This window comes from Silene latifolia, chromosome X (genome assembly GCF_048544455.1).
Source record: "Silene latifolia isolate original U9 population chromosome X, ASM4854445v1, whole genome shotgun sequence".
NCBI classification, from domain to species: Eukaryota; Viridiplantae; Streptophyta; class Magnoliopsida; order Caryophyllales; family Caryophyllaceae; genus Silene; species Silene latifolia.
Genome location: NC_133537.1, coordinates 234636897 through 234656701, shown reverse-complemented (window position 1 = coordinate 234656701; position 19805 = coordinate 234636897). Strand labels below are relative to the sequence as shown.

Sequence of the window (19805 nt, the reverse complement as noted above, 5' to 3'; positions counted from 1 at the left end):
TGACAATGTTATATATCCGTTATCTATTTTTATTGATGAAACTTTGACAACGGTCAAGCTTAAATAAACCGTTGTAAAAGTTTTGAATTCGACAATGGTTATCGTTCGTTATCATATATTTTTGGCGGTTTGAATGGGAGGGAAAATATGTCAACGGTTATTTATATAACTAAAACCGTTGTCAAATAATTGTTTACAACGGGTTGTTTTTAAACGTTATCGTTTTTAATTATTGTTTTTTTAAAAATAATGATTTTAGCTTGTTCTACCAGCTGCTGAAATGCTATTTTTTCAGCAGCGTTTCTAGCAGCTGCTCAAATGCTATTTTTTCAGCAACTGCTGAAAAATAGCATTCCAGTAGCTGTGCACAGCAAAAATTCAATCCATCATCAAAATATTATACCCCATGATCAATTAAACCCAGTTTATATACAATACAAACTGGATGATCGAAAGCCAATACAAAACTTTCTCAAAAAAACAAAAGACGCCAATACACAATGGCTCTACATATACACAAGTACATAAAGCATGTGCAAACTATTGAGACTCTGCTAATGAAACAACATAACTAGCCCACATATTTCTCAACTGGGTGATGTCCTCTAGCGAATAGTCTGGGGCTTTGTTGAGTATTAGTAGAAACTATAATTCAAAATATACATAATCAAAATAGACAGAATACATGGAAGTATACAAAATTGAACTCAATTTACATCTGAAATAGTTTTTAAATCACACTAACCCGTGTCGAAATGGTAGAATAATTTCCGTTGATAACTTCCCACATGGACTGAGAAATGTAAAAGGTGCAATGTTTGTCGTCTGGTACTTTAGGTGACTATTATATAAATCACACACCAATCAGCTGAATTAGATAATCAACCTCTCGCATAAACATAAATTAAATGATATGAATAATTATTAAGAATACACTTGTAATACTACGGTTTTCTATGTATATGGGTACTTTATCGAGTGAGGCTTACTCTGTCGAATAATTATGTTTTTATACGAAACAGTAGTCTGCCTGATAGGTACTCGATCGAGTACGTGTGACACTCGATCGAGTAAGTCACTTGCTCGATCAAGTATGTTGGTCTTACGGGTTATTTTTGCCGGGTTTTGTTAATAACGTGTGATTAGTATTTAAGGGTTCCGTCATCTTTCTTAATCACTTTTCACTTTTATAAAAACCTTTCAAAGAGAGAAAAGAGTACGTTTTTTCATTCTTCGCGTTATTATCAAATCCTAAAGGCTAAGGTTGTCGGATCGTTGTGTTCGTCGCGTCAAGGGTAAGAATCTTGTATAATTTTTATATTATTTCGTTGAGTTTGTTTAAAACTCCAATTGGGTAGAATTGGGGGTTTTTGGAGTTTTATGGTGTTGTTTAGATGGTAATTGTATGAATATGTGTTTATAGAAGGAGGTTTCGTAGAGGAGCATTACTGATTAGCTGCTTATAACGGTCTTGTGGTTGCTTATTCCAGGTAGGGTTTCCCTACTCGGTTATTGATTACATGATGTTGTTGATGGTTGTTTATTGTTTATTGTTAATTGGTTCATATCGTATTAGAATTGGTAATTGGTGATTGTTTTAGTATAATGTAGTTGGTTGTGATTGTTTGTCTGTGGTACTCGAGGTGCGTCCTTGGCTGAGTGGAGTCACTTGCGGGAGTGGCTTCACGCCCTTGATTCGCCCTATGTGGAACCCGCCACAGAGGGGATGTGCACATTAAGGAACAAGGGTTATGGCTCGGATGAGATGAGCGGGGCTTAGTTTGGAACGGCTGCGGTCCCCCACTGGCAGTGTGGAATACTTGTGGAGATGGGTATTGTGGCAGGACTACATACTTTAGTGTGTAGTCAGGTGTGTGGAGTTATGAAGGAGATTGAGTGATTGTTGTATTGTTTCGGTTGTATTATTTTTGTGTAATCAGTAACTGACTCTGCTTAAATGTTTTGAAAACTGTGGTGATCCATTCGAGGGTGGTGAGCAGTTATTGAACAGGTATGAGATGGGCGCGCATGGATAGCTGGGTTGAGTCATCACGAGTTGTCTAGAAGTCTTCCTCTGTGTTGTTAAACGTTTATTTACTTTAGTTGGTTTGACATTTTGGGAAACAGTTGTATTTTCTTTAACAGTTTTGGTATTGGACATGTATCGCTTTAAATTACTTAATAAAGTACGTTTCTTTATTGTGTATTTGATATACATTGCCTCGGGTAACCGAGATCGTTGCATTCACATGCATTGGGTGGTCCTGGTAAGGTACTTAGTGTATGGGGGTGTTAAAAAGTGGTAACAGAGCGACGATTTTGAAACTTGTAACTAATGAACCCAATGAATCTAGGGAGTCAAAATAAAATGAACCCGGGTAGGAGTTGTTAGGAGCTAATGCAAAGACTTGGGAGACGTCCTAAGGTCGCGATCTCGCCTTAAAACTTTGAACCGGTCACTATGGGGTGTGTCTGGGGTCGCTATGTGTTTATTAAAGTTATGTTGCATATTTATATTGAAATGTGTTGTATGAATCGGTGGATGAATGCATGTGGAGGATGGAGAATGTGGTGGCAAAAAGGTGAGTAAGTAACATGATTATATGTTGATAAGCAAACGGAATTGCATGGTGATTGATTTTTAATGTGGTTTATTAGAAACATGTGAAATAGGATGTTTCTTGTTGTATTTACATATGCCTATCGTTTTATATATACATAGTTGTTGTGGGAAGTAGTTGAGTTGAACATGCGGGTAGTATACGAATCAGCATGACTCGATGGAGTGGGGGGCACTCGATCGAGTAGGTGAGAGACTCGATCGAGTGGGTATGACTCGATCAAGTGGGGTGTATATCGTTTCTGGACAGTCTGCTATTTTTAGGCACTCGATCGAGTAAGAAGGGGGACTCGATCGAGCGTGGTCTACTTGATCGAGTAAGTATGGGGCTCGATCGAGTAAGGTTTTTTATGCTTTCTGGTCAGGTTCTGGAGCCGAGGCACTCGATCGAGTAAGGGGGCAACTCGATCGGGTGGCCACAACTCGTTCGAGTGGGTGGTGTTGCTCGGTCGAGTGTGAGCTGCTCAGCTTATTTACGTGATTGAGTTATGGGTTGTGTGTTTATGTTTACCTCTTCTCTTATATAGTTCAAAGATGCCACCGAAGAGATCTGTGTTGTATGCTAGGGCCGAGATGATGAGTATTGATGAGATTGCGAAGATGATTGAGCATCAAGAGCCGCTGACTGAGGCCTTAAAGAAGTTTGGGAATGATAAGAAGGCTGGGGTGGATTTTGCTAAGATGAGTGTCACCATAGCCCGTATCAACCCAAAAGAATATATGGGTACCAGAGCGCCAATTTTGCTCATCAATTGGCATATAGAGATGGAGAATATTTTAAATGTGGTTCATTACCCCGAGGATTTTAGAGTGGAACAAGCTGCGTTCTACTTGAGAGATGCGGCAGGAGAATGGTGGGATAAGGTTAGGGAGAGTGCCTTAGACCTGTATGTGAGGCAAGGGAAATCAGCTATACCTTGGGATGAGTTCAAGAGAGCTATGCGTCGAGAGTTTGCGCTGAAGCATGTCCATAGTAAGTTGAGAGAGGAGTTTGATGATTTCAAAATGACTCCGGAGATGACTGTGGCTGAGTATTACCACAAGTTCAATGAGAAATCTAGATATGCTCAGGATATGGGGTTGAACCAGGAGAACTTAGCGTTGAGGTTTGAGAAGCGTTTGACATATAAGATCATAGAGAAGCTGCTCGCAGAAGTCCTTACTGATGCCAAGGATGTGTATGAGCGAGCCGAGAGAGCTGAGAGGTTGGTCTAGATGGCCAAGGAGAACAGGGAGAGAGGTCCCGAGAAGAGGAAGGCTGAGAGCGAGGGTGGTGGTCAGTCTAGTTACAAGAGGGGCAACCATAACCAAACGAGGGCTTCCTCATCGAGGTCGGGGTTCAGTGGTGGAGCTTCTTATGGGCGTGGCTGAGGTAATGGTAGTAGCAGCTGGGGAATATCTTGCTTTAACTGTGGCGGTATGGGCCACAAGAGACATGAGTGCACCAGTGCTGTGGGCAGGGGTTTCAGAGGCAGTCACATGGGAGTTTCTCTCAGGGTCCATCTCAGAGTCATGCTAGTAATAGGCCGGCTGGGTCATGGAACAATCAGGGTGGTCAGAACAACAACAGTGGTGGGGCTAACCGTAATGGCGGTAATTCATATCAGAAACCAGCAATAAACAACAACCAGGAGTCGGGGTCGGCTGCTAAGTCGTCTACTTTTGCTAGTACTGTTCAGAGAGGTTGACAGAAGACCAGTGGCAAGCTTTTCATGATGGACAAGAAGGCGGCTGAAGATGATGCTCACGTGATCACGGGTACTTTTCTTGGTAATGGTGTCTTTACCATTGTTTTGTTGGATTCAGGGGCGTCACAATGTTTGATATCGTCGAGTCATGCTAAGCTTTTGGGTTTTGGAAAGTTTGAGTTTGTAAAAGAGGAGGTTTTTGTTGGAGCTTGTGTCCTCCACAAATTAGTGTGATAACATTAATAAATCTCTTATAGGTTCACAAGGATATACTTCGTATTTTATCAGTTGATTAACGATTACCTAATAACGGTTGGCTTGCTAGAAAGTTTGACGTTATTATAATACAGATGGCGATGATCAACTGGTCCCTAAAAGTCACACCTAAAGGATGTGTTTGAGAGATGTGATTATGGAAATGTAATCACATTGATGCCTTATATGACTAAAAAGTTAGTTAACGTGTTGATAAGACGATTATTTAATGCCGATTAAATAATATTAGCTGAGACGAATTAACTATCAATTCGTAAATTGAATATAATATGTTATATTTAATTAATGTATATAATGTTAAGCTTGGAAGAATTAATACGTTAATTCGTAATTAAATGTAATCGGTTATATTTAATTAGCTAATTATAAATATGCGATATTTATAGTTAACATATATATTATACAATATTGTCATAATTATTTATTATAGACCGGCATTAATATATCGACTGTAGACTTATTAATACGGAATAAAATATATGACGATTTATAATTATGCACATTTTATACATTAAAGTAACTACCAAAAATAAGGAGATTTCTCTCCTTATTTTGGTTCACTCGGTCAAATGCAAAAGAGGAAGAAAAAAAATATCTCCCTAATTACTCTGCTTTATTTCGGTTATTATAAGGAGAGTAGAAGATCGTTTTGCTTCCTTCTTCTTAACCTAATTTGACCTAGCCTCCTCTCATCAAAGAAAAACACAAAAAAAACCTAAAAATTAATTAGTTAATTGGGGATCGATTCTAGCAAAGAACAAAGGCATATCTCATATCATCTTGGGTGCAACTGATAGGTGAATATCATTGCGATATTGTTCTTAGGCCGATTTTGCTAGGACCGAAGTTTATATCTTAATTCTCGACTATTTTGTTTATGTAATTTATTTTATGACTAGTTATCATCATAAAAAATTCGTTATAATCCTTATCAATAAAGGGAAGCATACAGATGATTCCCACAAGTGGTATCAGAGACAAGGCCACGAATTTTATTTTGATGATTTTCATAAATTGAATTTAAACAAAATTTCGAAAAAAAAAATTTGCGGCCGTTTAATTTTTTTTTCTGCCGTGAAAATTTTTTTTTTTTTAGCCGATTGTTTTTTTGATGATTTGTTCCATTTTGATTTTTCATATGGTAGTTTTAATTAGTTAAAATGATTATATGACGAATTTGTAGATGTTTGATTTAATGAGGATTAAATTAAAATGTAAATGGAATAGTTTTGATTGATGGTGATAATTTGTTTGGCTATATAGTTTTGGCATATATGGTTAATCATGTTTCATTAATTTATATGCTAATCTTGTTCTAATAGCAACTATAAACGAATTCGTTCATCTAAAGTTTTTGTTTTAGGGCATAATGCCGAATTGAAAAAAATTTAGGGCTGTTTCGGTTTTTTTTTTCAGCCGAGAAAAGAAAGAATTTTTTTTTCCTGTTTCCTGAAAAGCCGAGAAGAGAAGTTTTTTTTTTCGGTTTTGGGCTGTTTATCCGTAAGCAGCAAAAGAAAAATATAAAACTGTAGATACCTATTGTCCACAAAAACCCGTTTTCCTTTTTTTTTTTTGCTGTTATGCCATGTGCATTTTAAAGAAAAAAAAATTTCTGTTTTTTCTCTTATTGTTGTTTTTGGCCAATAATTATAATTATAAATTACTTTTATAATGTATGATTGTATGTTTTGAAACAGTTCAAAATTTTAAGATACCTAATTATTTTAAAGAAGTTTAAAATAATGTTGGATTAAATTCATATTACAAGTTTAATGTGAATTAAGATTAAAATTAATGTGAGTAATTGAGGAATTGTCACTTAATTTGATCAATTAAATAGGTGGTTTGGGTGAATTAATCTACATAATTAAGGAATTATGTATAGCATGTTTAATTTATTTAGTTGATGCATTTTTTTTAGTTGAATGAATCGTTGAATGGTTTTATTTACTTAATTTTGCAATCGGTTGTAATTTGTAATACCTAGTGTGGCCTTAGTCAAATTATGTTTTCGTAATGATGGAAACATAATTTTTAATGTAATTTGAGATCTCGTATCTCAATTTGGTTTTCTTTATTTATTACGGTTTTGAAATTAGAATGTAAATAGGTTTATTATGTAATTTTAAATTGTAATTTTTGAGAAGACTAAAGATGGAGATTGGAGCTCACTCCCGCTACATGGATCAAGATGGAACATCAAGACAAGCATCTCGGGTCCAAGGATGGATTCCAAAGTTGTATTTATGTTCATTTTGATAGATAGGCCACACTAGGACTTTATTTTTGTTTTACGTTTTACCGTTCTTATTGCTTTTCATTCACATGCTAGTTAGTGCATCATTTTCCGCCCAAAACCAAACCACCTACTAAAATGCATGAAAATGGACTCATATAGATTGTATGTTAGTTTTCATAGACATACAGATGTCACTCAGTTTAAGCCATCACCTTAGTTTATTCATTCACGCATGCTAAATATTAGTTCACTTAAAAAGAATTAAAATGAAGATGATGGGATCTTCCTCTAAAACGGAAATTGAGACTAGTCTTTATAAGGGCAAACAACTATGAATCCCTTCTTCGTCGGTAGGCATAATATGACCCCTTCTACGTTGGGTAAGTAGTTTGTGTTGACTTAGTTTATCTCAACATTATAGTCCGAAGAGTTTCTCGTGATTATGATGGACTAATGATAGAATTTCTGAGTAAATTTATCGACCAAGAATTCTAAAAGAGAATTAGCCAAAAGGTTGGCTTATCAATTTACAGATAATTGAGTCTTGGGATCATTTATATAATTCTTGAGGGAGGTCAATTGTATAAATGCATGAGTCTTCTCTTATAACAGTTTTGCATTAAGACTTAAAATCATAACGATGCATATGCTTATTATTTTTATTCTTCTTTTTGTAGTGTAGAATTCATTTATTTTGATAATACTGTTACAACAAATGGCTGGAAATAACGAAATCCCAATGCCGAGTGCCACACTTGGACGCGAGTCCTGGCTTAAAGTTTTTATGGACAACATGAATCAGTTCACACGACTGAATATGATGGGTCCAACTTTGCGGACTAGGAGGCAGCACTACGGAATGCTGCCATTGCTGACGGTAGGATCAAGTACTTAACTGAGCCAATACCGGTAAACCCAGGCCCCAATGCAGGAGTAAACGAGTCACTTGCTTATAGTGATTTGGTCATGGAAGCAGGTGCGATAAAGAACGTACTCATCTTTGCAATGGAAACCAATTTGCAGAGACGCTTCATTGCCCAAGGTGCAAACAGGATTTTCACCACGCTCACTAACGAGTTCTCAAAAGCACCGAGAATCGTTACTTATGAGCATACCTGTCGCTTCTTTGATGCGAAACTCCAAAAGGGCCAACCGGTTAGCCCACACATTCTTAACATGATTGAGAATGTCGAGAAATTGGAGGCACTTGATTGCAAAATCAGTGAGAGCATAGTCATTGACCGAATGCTTCATTCTCTTCATGATGGTTTTGCCCTTTTCAGGGCGAACTACTACATGAATGACTTAAAGAAAAGTCCTCATGAGCTACACTCACTTCTCGTACAGACCGAGAAGGATATGAAATTGAGTGGGAGCATGAAGCAGGATGTTCTCACGATTTCCAACAAGAATAAAGGTAAGGGCAAAGCTCCAGGCGACCTAGCTGTAGGTAAGCTAAAATTCAAGAAGCTAGGAAACGGTAAGAGTGGGCCTAGTGAGACTAGTGGCTCACAGGGCAAGGCAAAGAGCAAGGGCGGTGACATTGAGTGCCACCATTGTCAGAGGACTGGACATTGGAGGAGGAACTGTCCCGTGTACCGTGAGGACATAAAAGCAGGCCGCGTCATTTCTGTTGGTATGTCATCTTATATTCATATGATTGAGATTAACCATGCAAGTTTCGGAACTTGGGTACTTGATACTGGTTGTGGTTCTCATCTGTGTAATCATTTGCAGGGCCTAAGAAACATCACACCTCTCAGAAAGGGTGATGTGGGCCTGCGAGTCGGGAATGGAGCTAGAGTTGCTGCAGTCTCGAAGGTAACATATGTAATCCAACTCCCTAGTGGTTTTGAGTTATTTTTATATAACTGTTACTATGTACCCAGTTTATCTAAGAACATTATTTCTGTTTCCGTACTCGATAAAGACGGTTTTGCATTTTCAATAAAGGATAATAGCTGTATTTTCTCTTTTAATGAAATGATTTATGGCAAAACATTTTCCATGAATGGAATTTACATCTTAGATCAAACCACGGAACTATTACACGTGAATAACAAGAAATTAAAGGTTGGTGACAAAGATCAAACCTATCTATGGCATTGTCGAATGGGACACATAAATGAAAAACGTGTAAAGAAACTTGTCGATAATGGGACTATTCTCGCATTCGATTTTTCTAGATATGGCACGTGTTAATCATGTCTCATTGGCAAAATGACTCGAATTTCCTTCAAAGGTGTTGGAATGCGCGCTAGTGACCTATTAGGACTCATACATACTGATGTTTGTGGACCTATGTCAATTACCGCTAGAGATGGCTATAGATATTTTATCACTTTCACGGACGATTTGAGTAGATATGGATATGTCTACTTAATGAAGCATAAAAGCGAGTCCTTTGAGAAGTTCAAGGAATACCAGAACAGGGTTGAGAACCAACTGGGTAGAAAGGTTAAAGCACTCCGTTCAGATCGGGGTGGCGAATATCTTTCAAATGAGTTTGATCAACACCTTAAAGACTGTGGAATCGTTTTGCAGTTAACTCCACCTGGAACACCTCAATTAAATGGTGTGTCCGAACGGAGAAATCGAACCTTACTTGATATGGTTTGATCCATGATGAGTCACACGGTAGTACCTGATTCATTATGGGGTTTTGCTCTTTTGTTAGCTGCTCTTATACTTAACCGAAGTCCGACTAAAGCTGTCGACAAGACTCCATATGAAATGTGGAAGGGAACGGTCCCTAACTTGTCCTTTATTCGGGTTTGGGGATGCGAGGCTTATGTCAAGTGGAGACACGAGGATAAGCTCGGCCCGCGATCGGTCAAGACATAGTTTATTGGTTATCCAAAAGGAACGTTTGGTCATTACTTCTATTCGCCTACCGAACATCGAGTTTTTGTTGCGGCTAGTGCGACGTTCTTAGAGAGACTTTCTCGAGAACAAGACAAGTAATAGAACCTTCAAGCTGTCGGAGATTCAAGAACCAACAACCGAGGAACAGATGGAGGAAGTAGTTCCTCCAACTGATGATACGGTTAATATTCCTGAGGAACCTAGGAGGTCGGGTAGAGTCTCTAATCCTCCGGACAGATACATTGGTATGGTCGAGGAGAATGACGTTTTGCTCCTAGAGAGTAATGAACCCGCTACCTATAAAGGTGCTATGGCCTGTTCCGACTCAAAGCAATGGCTCGAAACCATGCAATCCGAGATGGACTCCATGTATGAGAATGACGTATGGGATCTTGTTGATTTACCTAATAAGGTAAAACCTCTACAGTGCAAATGGCTTTACAAAATAAAGCATTCTGTAGACGCGCAAACAGATACCTATAAGGCACGACTAGTGGAAAAAGGTTTCACTCAAGTGCATGGATTGCATTATGATGAAATTTTTGCACCTGTAGTCGTGCTACGTTCCATTCGGATAATCTTAGCGATTGCCGCTTTTCATGACTATGAAATTTGGCAAATGGATGTGAAAACCGCCTTCTTAAACGGTTATTTGGAGGAAGAGTTGTACATGGTGAAACCCGAAGGTTTCATAGATCCTGAACATCCTAAGAAAGTATGCAAGCTTAAGTGTTCCATTTATGGACTTAAGCAAGCTTCTCGGAGTTGGAATCATCGTTTCGACCAGGTGATAAAAGAGTATGGTTTCACTCGATTGGTCGAGGAACCATGCTTATATATCAAGTCGAGTGGGAGCAAGATTGTATTCTTGATATTGTATGTCGATGACATACTCTTGATTGGGAATGACATTCCTCTCTTATCTTCGGTTAAAGGATGGTTGAAGAACCATTTCCAGATGAAAGATCTGGGTGAGGCACAACGCATTTGGGGAATCCGTATCTACCGAGATAGATCACGACGGACGTTATCACTTAGTCAGAAGTCTTATTTGGATAAGATTCTTGAGAGGTTCAGCATGACCAACTCCAAGAAGGGGAACCTTCTAATGACGTCTAGGATGCAGTTGAGCAAGTTTCAGTCACCCACGACGCCTGAAGGGATTGAGCGCATGAGTCGTGTTCCTTATGCATCTGCAATAGGATCAATCATGTATGCCATGATATGCACACGTCCAGACGTGGCATATGCATTGAGTATGTGCAGTGTAATGTCCAAGGGTTTAGACAAAAACAACAAACAAACCAGCAGAAACAAGACAAGTTTTCAGGAATGCAATAAACTTGTGCTATTTAATAAAATTATGAATTGACCTCCTAAAATCATGAAACTTGGCAGTAAATTACTTTGATATGAGAGCTAACTCTGAGTAAATTTCCAGGATTTTTAGAGGACTCAAAGTATTTTTAAGACTCAATCGAATCGATCGACAGACACAAGGACATGTAATTGAGACAGTTCGGGATTTGACTGAAAGGAGGGAAATTTGGATATAATTATCAACTATAAAACCCACAGAATTCTCACAGGGAATTAAGCTAACAATTTGGGGTGTTAGAGTTAAGAGATTCCATGATTAACACAGAAAAGACTCAATCGAAACAAACAAGAAAGCTAAACTAACCACAGTCTCAAAGACAGAAAGTTTATACTCTACTAACAGTGTACTTAATCAATAACCACAGTCTAAGCACAAAGGTTATTATCAAGCCCGACTCTAATCTACAGACTAAGCACAAGATTAAGAGGTTTAAATTTGAGAGAATTCTCGGGTTTCATTCATAAATCAGTTGTGTTACAACAACGATCGAGTTGAGGTCCTTATATAGGCCTTTTTAGGTTACAAACTTGAAAGAAAACTACATCCAAGGGTCAGGATCCCTCCTCACATGCTGGTAAGAGTCCAAGTACAATATTACAACGGTTTAAAAGCTCTTAATTGTAAATTGGAATGAAAACAAAAGAGAAATGCACGGTGTGACAAAGTGATAAAGTTGTGGTCCTTTTGCCGCATTGCTGGCTTTTCGTTGAATGTAGGCACTTGAGGACGAAATGATTGAGTCCTTGGCATTAAAATTGGCTCTAGGTTGTATCTGGTATATGGGAAGACAAGCCAAAAGTTCTTTGTGTGCTTTTTCCTCATGGTTTAGCCAGAAATGGAAAGTTTGCTTTTGTTGTTTGTCATTTTTTGATTTCTGTCCACTTGGTTTTCTAGGACTTGCATTGTGATTTTCCCTTGGACCCCTAGGACTTTTCTGAGCCTAGTTTAGTGACCAACCAGCTGGCCATGGTGGCAGCTGGTGGTTGGGCTTGTACTCGTACCTATTAGCCTCTAAACTTAGCCCAGTTTGGTTGCTTCCTGGAATGGGTGTGGTGTTGTTTTGGCCTGCTTGCATTTGTGGGGTGTCCCGGTCGTGGCTCCCGCCGCAACCTCCCTGGTTGAACAGGGCTTGTCCTCAAGCCCGATGACTCCTCCCCTCAAAGCATCCTCATAATAGGGACTTAGGTCACCTACATTAAAAGTGCCATGCACCTCATACTCTCCTGGCAGATCCACTTTGTAGGCATTTGGACCAATCCTCTCAATAATTTCAAAGGGGCCATCAGCTCTTGGCATTAACTTGTTCTTTCTCCTTGCTGGAAATCTCTCCTTTCTTAAGTGAGCCCAGACCAAATCCCCTGGAACAAATTCTTTCCTTTTCTGATGTACCTTGGACTGTTTCATGTATTTCTCATTGGTCTTCTCAATTTCCCTTTTCACAGTTTCATGGAGTTTCAGGAGCTGCTCTGCCCTGGCCTTAGCATCATGATTCACCTCATTTCTTGGCACTGAGGATAAGTCTACAGGCATTAGGGGATTAATCCCATAGACAACCTCAAAAGGACTATGACCAGTAGCAGTTGATGGTGATCTATTGAAGGCAAATTCTGCATTTGCTAATTTGATGTCCCAATCTTTTAGACTCTTGTTTACAAGACATCTCAGAATCCTACCCAAGGTTTTGTTGGTGACCTCAGTTTGGCCATCTGTTTGGGGGTGGTGAGAAGTCTTGAACAACATCTTGTCTTGAGTAGCTTCCATAGAGTTTTCCAAAAGTAACTCATGAACTTTGTATCTCTATCTGAAACAATTGTCTTTGGAACCCCATGAAGCCTCACAATTTCTTTTAGGTATAGCTCAGCAACACTGGTAGCATCTTCTGTTTTCTTGCAAGCTATAAAATGGGCCATCTTACTGAACCTGTCAACAACAACCATGATTGAATCCTTTCCTCTCTGTGTCCTTGGCAATGCAACAATAAAATCCATGCTCACATCCTCCCATGGCTTACTTGGTACTGGTAATGGGATATATGGACCAGTTTGGAAGGAACTCTTAGCCATTTGACACACCGAACATCTCCTGAGAACATTTTGGACGTCCCCCATCATTTTTGGCCAATGGAACTGTTCTCGTAGTATGTCCAAGTGTTTTTCGAACACCAAAATGCCCTCCCAAACCTCCCGAATGGACTTCCCCGATTAGGAGGTCCCCGTAGGAACCCCTTGGAACACAGAGCTTGTTCCCTTGGAATAGAAACCCATCTTGCAGCAAGTATTTGTTCCCTGGAACCCTATGCCCTTCAAATTGTGTGATCCATTCCTCGAGAAGTCGGGGTCTTCCTTGTACATCTCTTTCATGAACTCAAAACCAAGGACCCTGGTTCCCATAGTTGTGAAGGAGTGCCTCCTTGATAGTGCATCTGCCACTACATTTTGTTTTCCTTCTTTATACTTGCTGGAAAAGGTGAATGATTGCAAGTACTCCACCCACTTAGCATGTCTGTGACTCAATTTGTGTTGACCATTGATATATTTCAAAGCTTCATGATCAGAGTGTAACACAAATGGCTTTGGCTTCAAATAGTGATTCCAATGCATGATCGCCCGATAATTGCATAAAATTCCTTGTCATAGGTAGAATACTTTAACTTAGCTCCATTCAATTTCTCTTTGAAGTAAGCTACAGGTTTCGAGCTTGGATCAGATCGCACCAATGCCTACCCCACGGCATCACACTCTACTTCAAAGAGTTGATCAAAGTCTGGCAATTTCAGAATAGGAGTCTCACACATCAACTTCTTAATCCTCTCAAAGGACTGTTGAGCACTCTCACCCAGTGGAACTCTCCTTTCTTCATACACTCGTAATTGGAGCAACAATCGAATCAAGTTCTTGATAAATCTCCTATAAAAGGAGGCCAATCCATGGAACCCCCTCACCTCAGTGATTGTTTTAGGAGTTGGCCATGATTGAATGGCCGCAACTTTGTCCCGATCAACCGTAATTCCCCTCCCAGAGACAATGTACCCTAGGAATGCCACTTCTTCAACCATAAAAGTGCATTTTTCCAGTTTGCCAAATAGCTTTTGCTCCCCGAGGATCCCGAACACGTTTCAAGATGTTTCAGTGCTCTCTTTCTTTTCTTGTAAACCAGGATATCATCAAAGTAGACCACCGCAAATTTGCCTAAACATGGCCTTAGCACCTCGGTCATCGGGTCTCATAAAGGTGCTTGGTGCATTAGAAAGACCAAATGGCATCACAAGCCACTCATATAGTCCATGCTTAGTTTTGAAGGCAGTCTTCCACTCATCTCCTTCCCTTATCCTGACTTGATGGTACCCTTGCCTGAGATCAATCTTAGAAAATATCATGGCACCACTGAGCTCATCTAACATGTCATCCAACCTTGGTATTGGGAACCTGTACTTGACAATGATGTTGTTAATGGCTCTGCTTTGTCAAGACACATCCTCCATGTTCCATCTTTCTTTGGAACAAGTAGAGTGGATCGCACAAGGATCGAGTGATTCCCCGACAAATCCTTTGCTCATAAGTTCCTCAATTTGGCTTTGCAATTCTTTGGTAGCAGCTGGATCACTTCTATAAGTCGGTCCGTTGGGAAGCACCGAGCCGGAACAAGGTCAATGTGGTGCTCAATGCCCCTCAATGGTGGTAACCCACTAGGCGACTCTCTTGGAAATACTTCCTTATACCTCCGAATTAATGGCCTAACCGGCAGGCATCTCAGGGTTCCTTCCTTGCTTACTTCTTTGGATAGTAACACCCTGACAGTTGTTCTTGCTTTATTTCTTTGATCATGGCTGCTTCAGAAAGAAATAGCACACCATTGCCCTCCTCTGGCATACTTGGACCTCCATAGTTTCTCTGGTTGGGTGGTAATGGGGTCAGGGTGACCTTCTTGCCTTCATGCTTGAAACTATAGATGTTATCTTTCCCATGGTGAGTGGTATTCCTGTCATACTCCCATGGCCTTCCTGTGAGTAGGTGGCAGGCATCCATTGGGACAATATCACACAAGACTTCATCTTTATACACCTTCCCAATAGAAAATGGAACCAAGCATTGTTTGTCCACCCTCACTTCTGCTCCCTTGTTCAACCATCTCAACTTGTAAGGGTTTGGGTGCTCTTGAGTTGTCAGATTGAGTTTACTAACCATGGCATTTGATGCCACATTTGTACAACTTCCCCCATCTATGATTAGGTTACAAACCCTCCCCGGATGTGCATCCGGTTCTGAATATCGGGATCTTTGATCGCCTTCCGAGAGGTGAGTGTTGGGAATGCATGACCCTCCACAAGACTAAGTTGTGACTGTGATCGGGGGGGGCCACAATCGCATCTTGTTCTGGTTCTTCTTCGTCTCCACTTCCTCCATTATCGTGGTCTCATCTTCCTCATACTGAACCAAACCTTCCCTCTCCCACTGTTCTACTTCCATTGTTATCAAGGTTCTCTTAGAAGGACAGTCCTTCCTAAAATGGCCATACCCTTGGCACTGGAAGCATTTAATTTTCCCATCAGTCATAGGTGTGTTGGTTCTAGGATTCACATGACTCTTCCCCTTGTCTGGTGTTGGTTGAGTTGCAAGTTTTGGAGTTTCTCCAATCCTAACCCCAGAAAAAGGTTTGAAAGTGGATCTGGTAAGGGGTTTGGAAGCAGTGACCTTGGCTTTTCCCATCTTTTCAATCCTCAATGCAAGGTTGATCGCCTCATCAAAGGACCAGACTTGTTGCATTCTAACTCTTATAGCAATCTTAGGATCTAAGCCCTCAACAAACCTAGCAATTTTACATTCGGGCTTTTGGTGATCTCACATTGCGGGGTAAGTTGTTCAAAGCTTCTAAGATAAGACTCAACAGATTGTTGGTCTTGTTTCAGCTGGGTTAACTTGATAAACATATCCTGTGTGTAATCTTTAGCTATAAACTTATCCTTCAATTTCTTTTTAAGTTTTAGCCAAGATTTAATGGGTTCCTTGCCTTCTCTCATTTCTCGGCTTTTCAGGGTTTCATACCAAAGTGAGGCATAACCTTTGAATTTAAGGATAGAAACTTTGAAAGCTTTCTGTCAAGATATCCCTTAAATTCAAAGACTCTCTCAACAGTTCTAATCCAGTCTAACAAATCTTGTGGTTTAAACTACCATGGAAATCAGGAATTTCTACCTTTATATCTTTGTCTCTTTCCATGTAGATGCCCTCTGCCATAGATTCATCAAGATATCGACATGTCTTCTCCATATTCCTGGTGGTGTGGTTGTCCTCTTCCTGCTCCAACAAAGCCTCTACCCCCGCCCGCCTCTGTAGGGTGGCCTATTAGGAACTCCTTCGCAAGAGTGTTGACAATATTTACCAGTTCATTGATTCTTCCCGCTATCTCGATCCACCCCGGTCTCAATACCAAGAAATCTCTCTTCACTCATGGGTTATTTTTTGTAGTTTTGTTGTAGTTAGGGTAAAAATGAACTCACTTTCCTTCCCAAGACTAACACAAGATAGAATCGTGTTAAAACCTTGCTCTGATATACCAATTTGCAGTGTAATGTCCAAGGGTTTAGACAAAAACAACAAACAAACCAAATAGTAAACAAGACAAGTTTTCAGAATGCAATAAACTTGTGCTATTTAATAAAATTATGAATTGACCTCCTAAAATCATGAAACTTGGCAGTAAATTACTTTGATATGAGAGCTAACTCTGAGTAAATTTCCAGGATTTTTAGAGGACTCAAAGTATTTTTAAGACTCAATGAATCGATCGACAGACACAAGGACCGTAATTGAGACAGTTCGGGATTTGATCGAAAGGAGGGAAATTTGGATATAATTATCAACTATAAAACCCACAGAATTCTCACAGGGAATTAAGCTAACAATTTGGGGTGTTAGAGTTAAGAGATTCCATGATTAACACAGAAAAGACTCAATCGAAACAAAAAGAAAGCTAAACTAACCACAAAGTCTCAAAGACAGAAAGTTTATACTCTACTAACAGTACTTAATCAATAACCACAGTCTAAGCACAGTTATTATCAAGCCCGACTCTAATCTACAGACTAAGCACAAGATTAAGAGGTTTAAATTTGAGAGAATTCTCGGGTTTCATTCATAAATCACCGTGTTACAACACCGAGTTGAGGTCCTTATATAGGCCTTTTTAGGTTACAAACTTGAAAGAAAACTACATCCAAGGGTCAGGATCCCTCCTCACATGCTGGTAAGAGTCCAAGTACAATATTACAACGGTTTAAAAGCTCTTAATTGTAAATTGGAATGAAAACAAAAGAGAAATGCAGTGTGTGTGAAGTTGTGGTCCTTTCTTTGCATTTCTTTGGCTTTTTCGTTGAATGTAGGCACTTGAGGACGAAATGATTGAGTCCTTGGCATTAAAATTGGCTCTAGGTTGTATCTGGTATATGGGAAGACAAGCCAAAAGTTCTTTGTGTGCTTTTTCCTCATGGTTTAGCCAGAAATGGAAAGTTTGCTTTTGTTGTTTGTCATTTTTGTCGATTCTTCCCACTTGGTTTTCTAGGACTTGCATTGTGATTTTCCTTGGACCCCTAGGACTTTTCTCGAGCCTAGTTTAGTGACCAACCAGCTGGCCATGGTGGCAGCTGGTGGTTGGGCTTGTACTCGTACCTATTAGCCTCTAAACTTAGCCCAGTTTGGTTGCTTCCTGGAATGGGTGTGGTGTTGTTTTGGCCTGCTTGCATTTGTGGGGTGTCCTGGTCTGTGGCTCCTGCTGCAGTATGACAAGTCGGTTCCAAAAGAATCCAGGTGAAACACACTGGATTGCTGTTAAAAACATCCTTAAGTACCTACGGAGGACTAAGGATAGGGTATTGACTTGTGGAGGCGATACTAAGCTATGCGCAATCGGTTACGCAGATGCTAGCTTCCAAACGGATCGAGATGATTCAAAATCTGAGTCCGGGTTCGTCTTCACTCTTAATGGTGCTGCGGTCAGCTAGAAGAGTTCCAAACAGAGTGTTGTAGCAGATTCTACTACTGAATCCGAGTACTATGCCGCTTCGGAGGCAGCAAAGGAAGGAATATGGATGCGTCAATTATTACAAGGACTTACGATAGTTCCTAGTTCGAATGACCCGATCACCATCTATTGTGACAATAGAGGTGCCATCTTCTAGGCTAAGGAGCCTAAGTCTAGCAACAAATCTAGAAATGTACATCGGAAAGCTCACCTGATCCGTGATTACGTGGAGCAAGAAGAGATAGTGATTGACAAGATAGCTTCGGATGATAACATCGCAGACCCTCTCACTAAATCGTCGAATTTTGATAAGCATGAAGGGCACGTTATTTCCATGGGAATTAAACGTGTTCCTGAGTTGTAGTAGTTGATTATGGATTTGATACATTATCTTTTTCATATACTATTTATAACTTCATCGTTTTAATATAATATTTTGTTTTTCATGTGGATTGTACCGACAACATTGAACGCCACAAAGTGAACTGAATTACATTATATTTGTTTTGGTCCGTAATCGCCTTAATGAGCTGATAACTCTGGCTATTTTATTGTGTAGTCGATTGATGGTGGGTTCAACGTGTAACATCCCCATACTCCAAGTGCCTTACCAGGACCACTTAGTTATAAGGATGCCACCATCTCGGTTACCCGAGGCATGATATTCATAAGACAATAACGAAACAACTTTAAATAATATAAGTTTAGTGAAAGGTTACAACTGAAACCAAATACCAAAATACGATACATATTCTCAAAACCAACTGTCTACTGAGTTAACTGAAATGTTATAAAACTAGTAAAGCTACAGCGGAAGACTTCTATCATCAGACAGTGGCACATCCCAGCTATCCCAGTACTCAACTCAAACCTGCTCAATTACTGCTCACCTGCTCAATTACTGCTCACCATCGCCGAATGGATCACCGTAGGTTTTACAAAACAACAACCGGGGTCAATACTAATCACACAACTTATATATATCAACAATACGATAAACAGACAGCTTACACCGTCACACACACATAATCACACCAGTCCCATCAATCTCAATCACCGGGATGGCCCTTTGGACCAGCCGACCACAATGGGACCGCAGCCGTTCCCACCTAAGCCCCGCTCATCATCCGAGCGATAACCCTGTCCATTAATGTGCACATCCCCTTCCGTGGCGGGTTCCACGAAGGGCGAAACTAGGGCGTGAAGCCACTCCCGCAAGTGACCCCACTCAGCCGAGAACGCATCTCGAGAACCAGAGACAAACAATCACAATCACAGCCGTCACAATACAATTACGATATTAAACAATCAATCTCAACACATCAACAATCATCTCATTATGGGTCTAATACTGAGTAGGAAATCCTACCTGGAAAGCACAACAGTCAGACGGTATCAACAGCTGTATCAAAAAGCCTCTTCTACAAAACCTCCTCCTATCATACAAACACATAGACACTACCAAATCACAATCTACACAAAAATCCCGAAATCCCCATATTAGGGTTTAACCAACTTTAAGGAAAAACTATAAAAACGGTACATAGATCTTACCCTCGACGCAAGGATCTCAACGGTATAACGAAAGGTGACATCCGACCTTCCAAACTCCGGGATTTGCTAACAATGCGATTAAAGTGATGAACGTACTTTGCTTTCTCTCTTGACAGTAATTTAGGTTTTGAAAAGTGTTTAAGAATGATGACGGAAGTATTATAT

The 19805-nt window shown here is 39.9% G+C and overlaps 1 protein-coding gene across 1 annotated transcript; it reads right to left on the bottom strand.

Annotated features, from left to right (window-relative positions):
• Nucleotides 1-13788: 13788 nt before the first annotated feature.
• Nucleotides 13789-14124, bottom strand: LOC141619620 (putative mitochondrial protein AtMg00860). The gene has a single exon (XM_074436641.1). The coding sequence runs from the start codon at nucleotides 14122-14124 to the stop codon at nucleotides 13789-13791; it is 336 nt and encodes a 111-aa protein (XP_074292742.1).
• Between the last annotated feature and the right edge of the window lie 5681 nt (nucleotides 14125-19805).

Excerpts from the sequence above, each read along its gene's own strand:
- LOC141619620 (XM_074436641.1), bottom strand. The coding sequence starts at position 14,124 with ATGGTTGAAGAAGTGGCATTCCTAGGGTACATTGTCTCTGGGAGGGGA.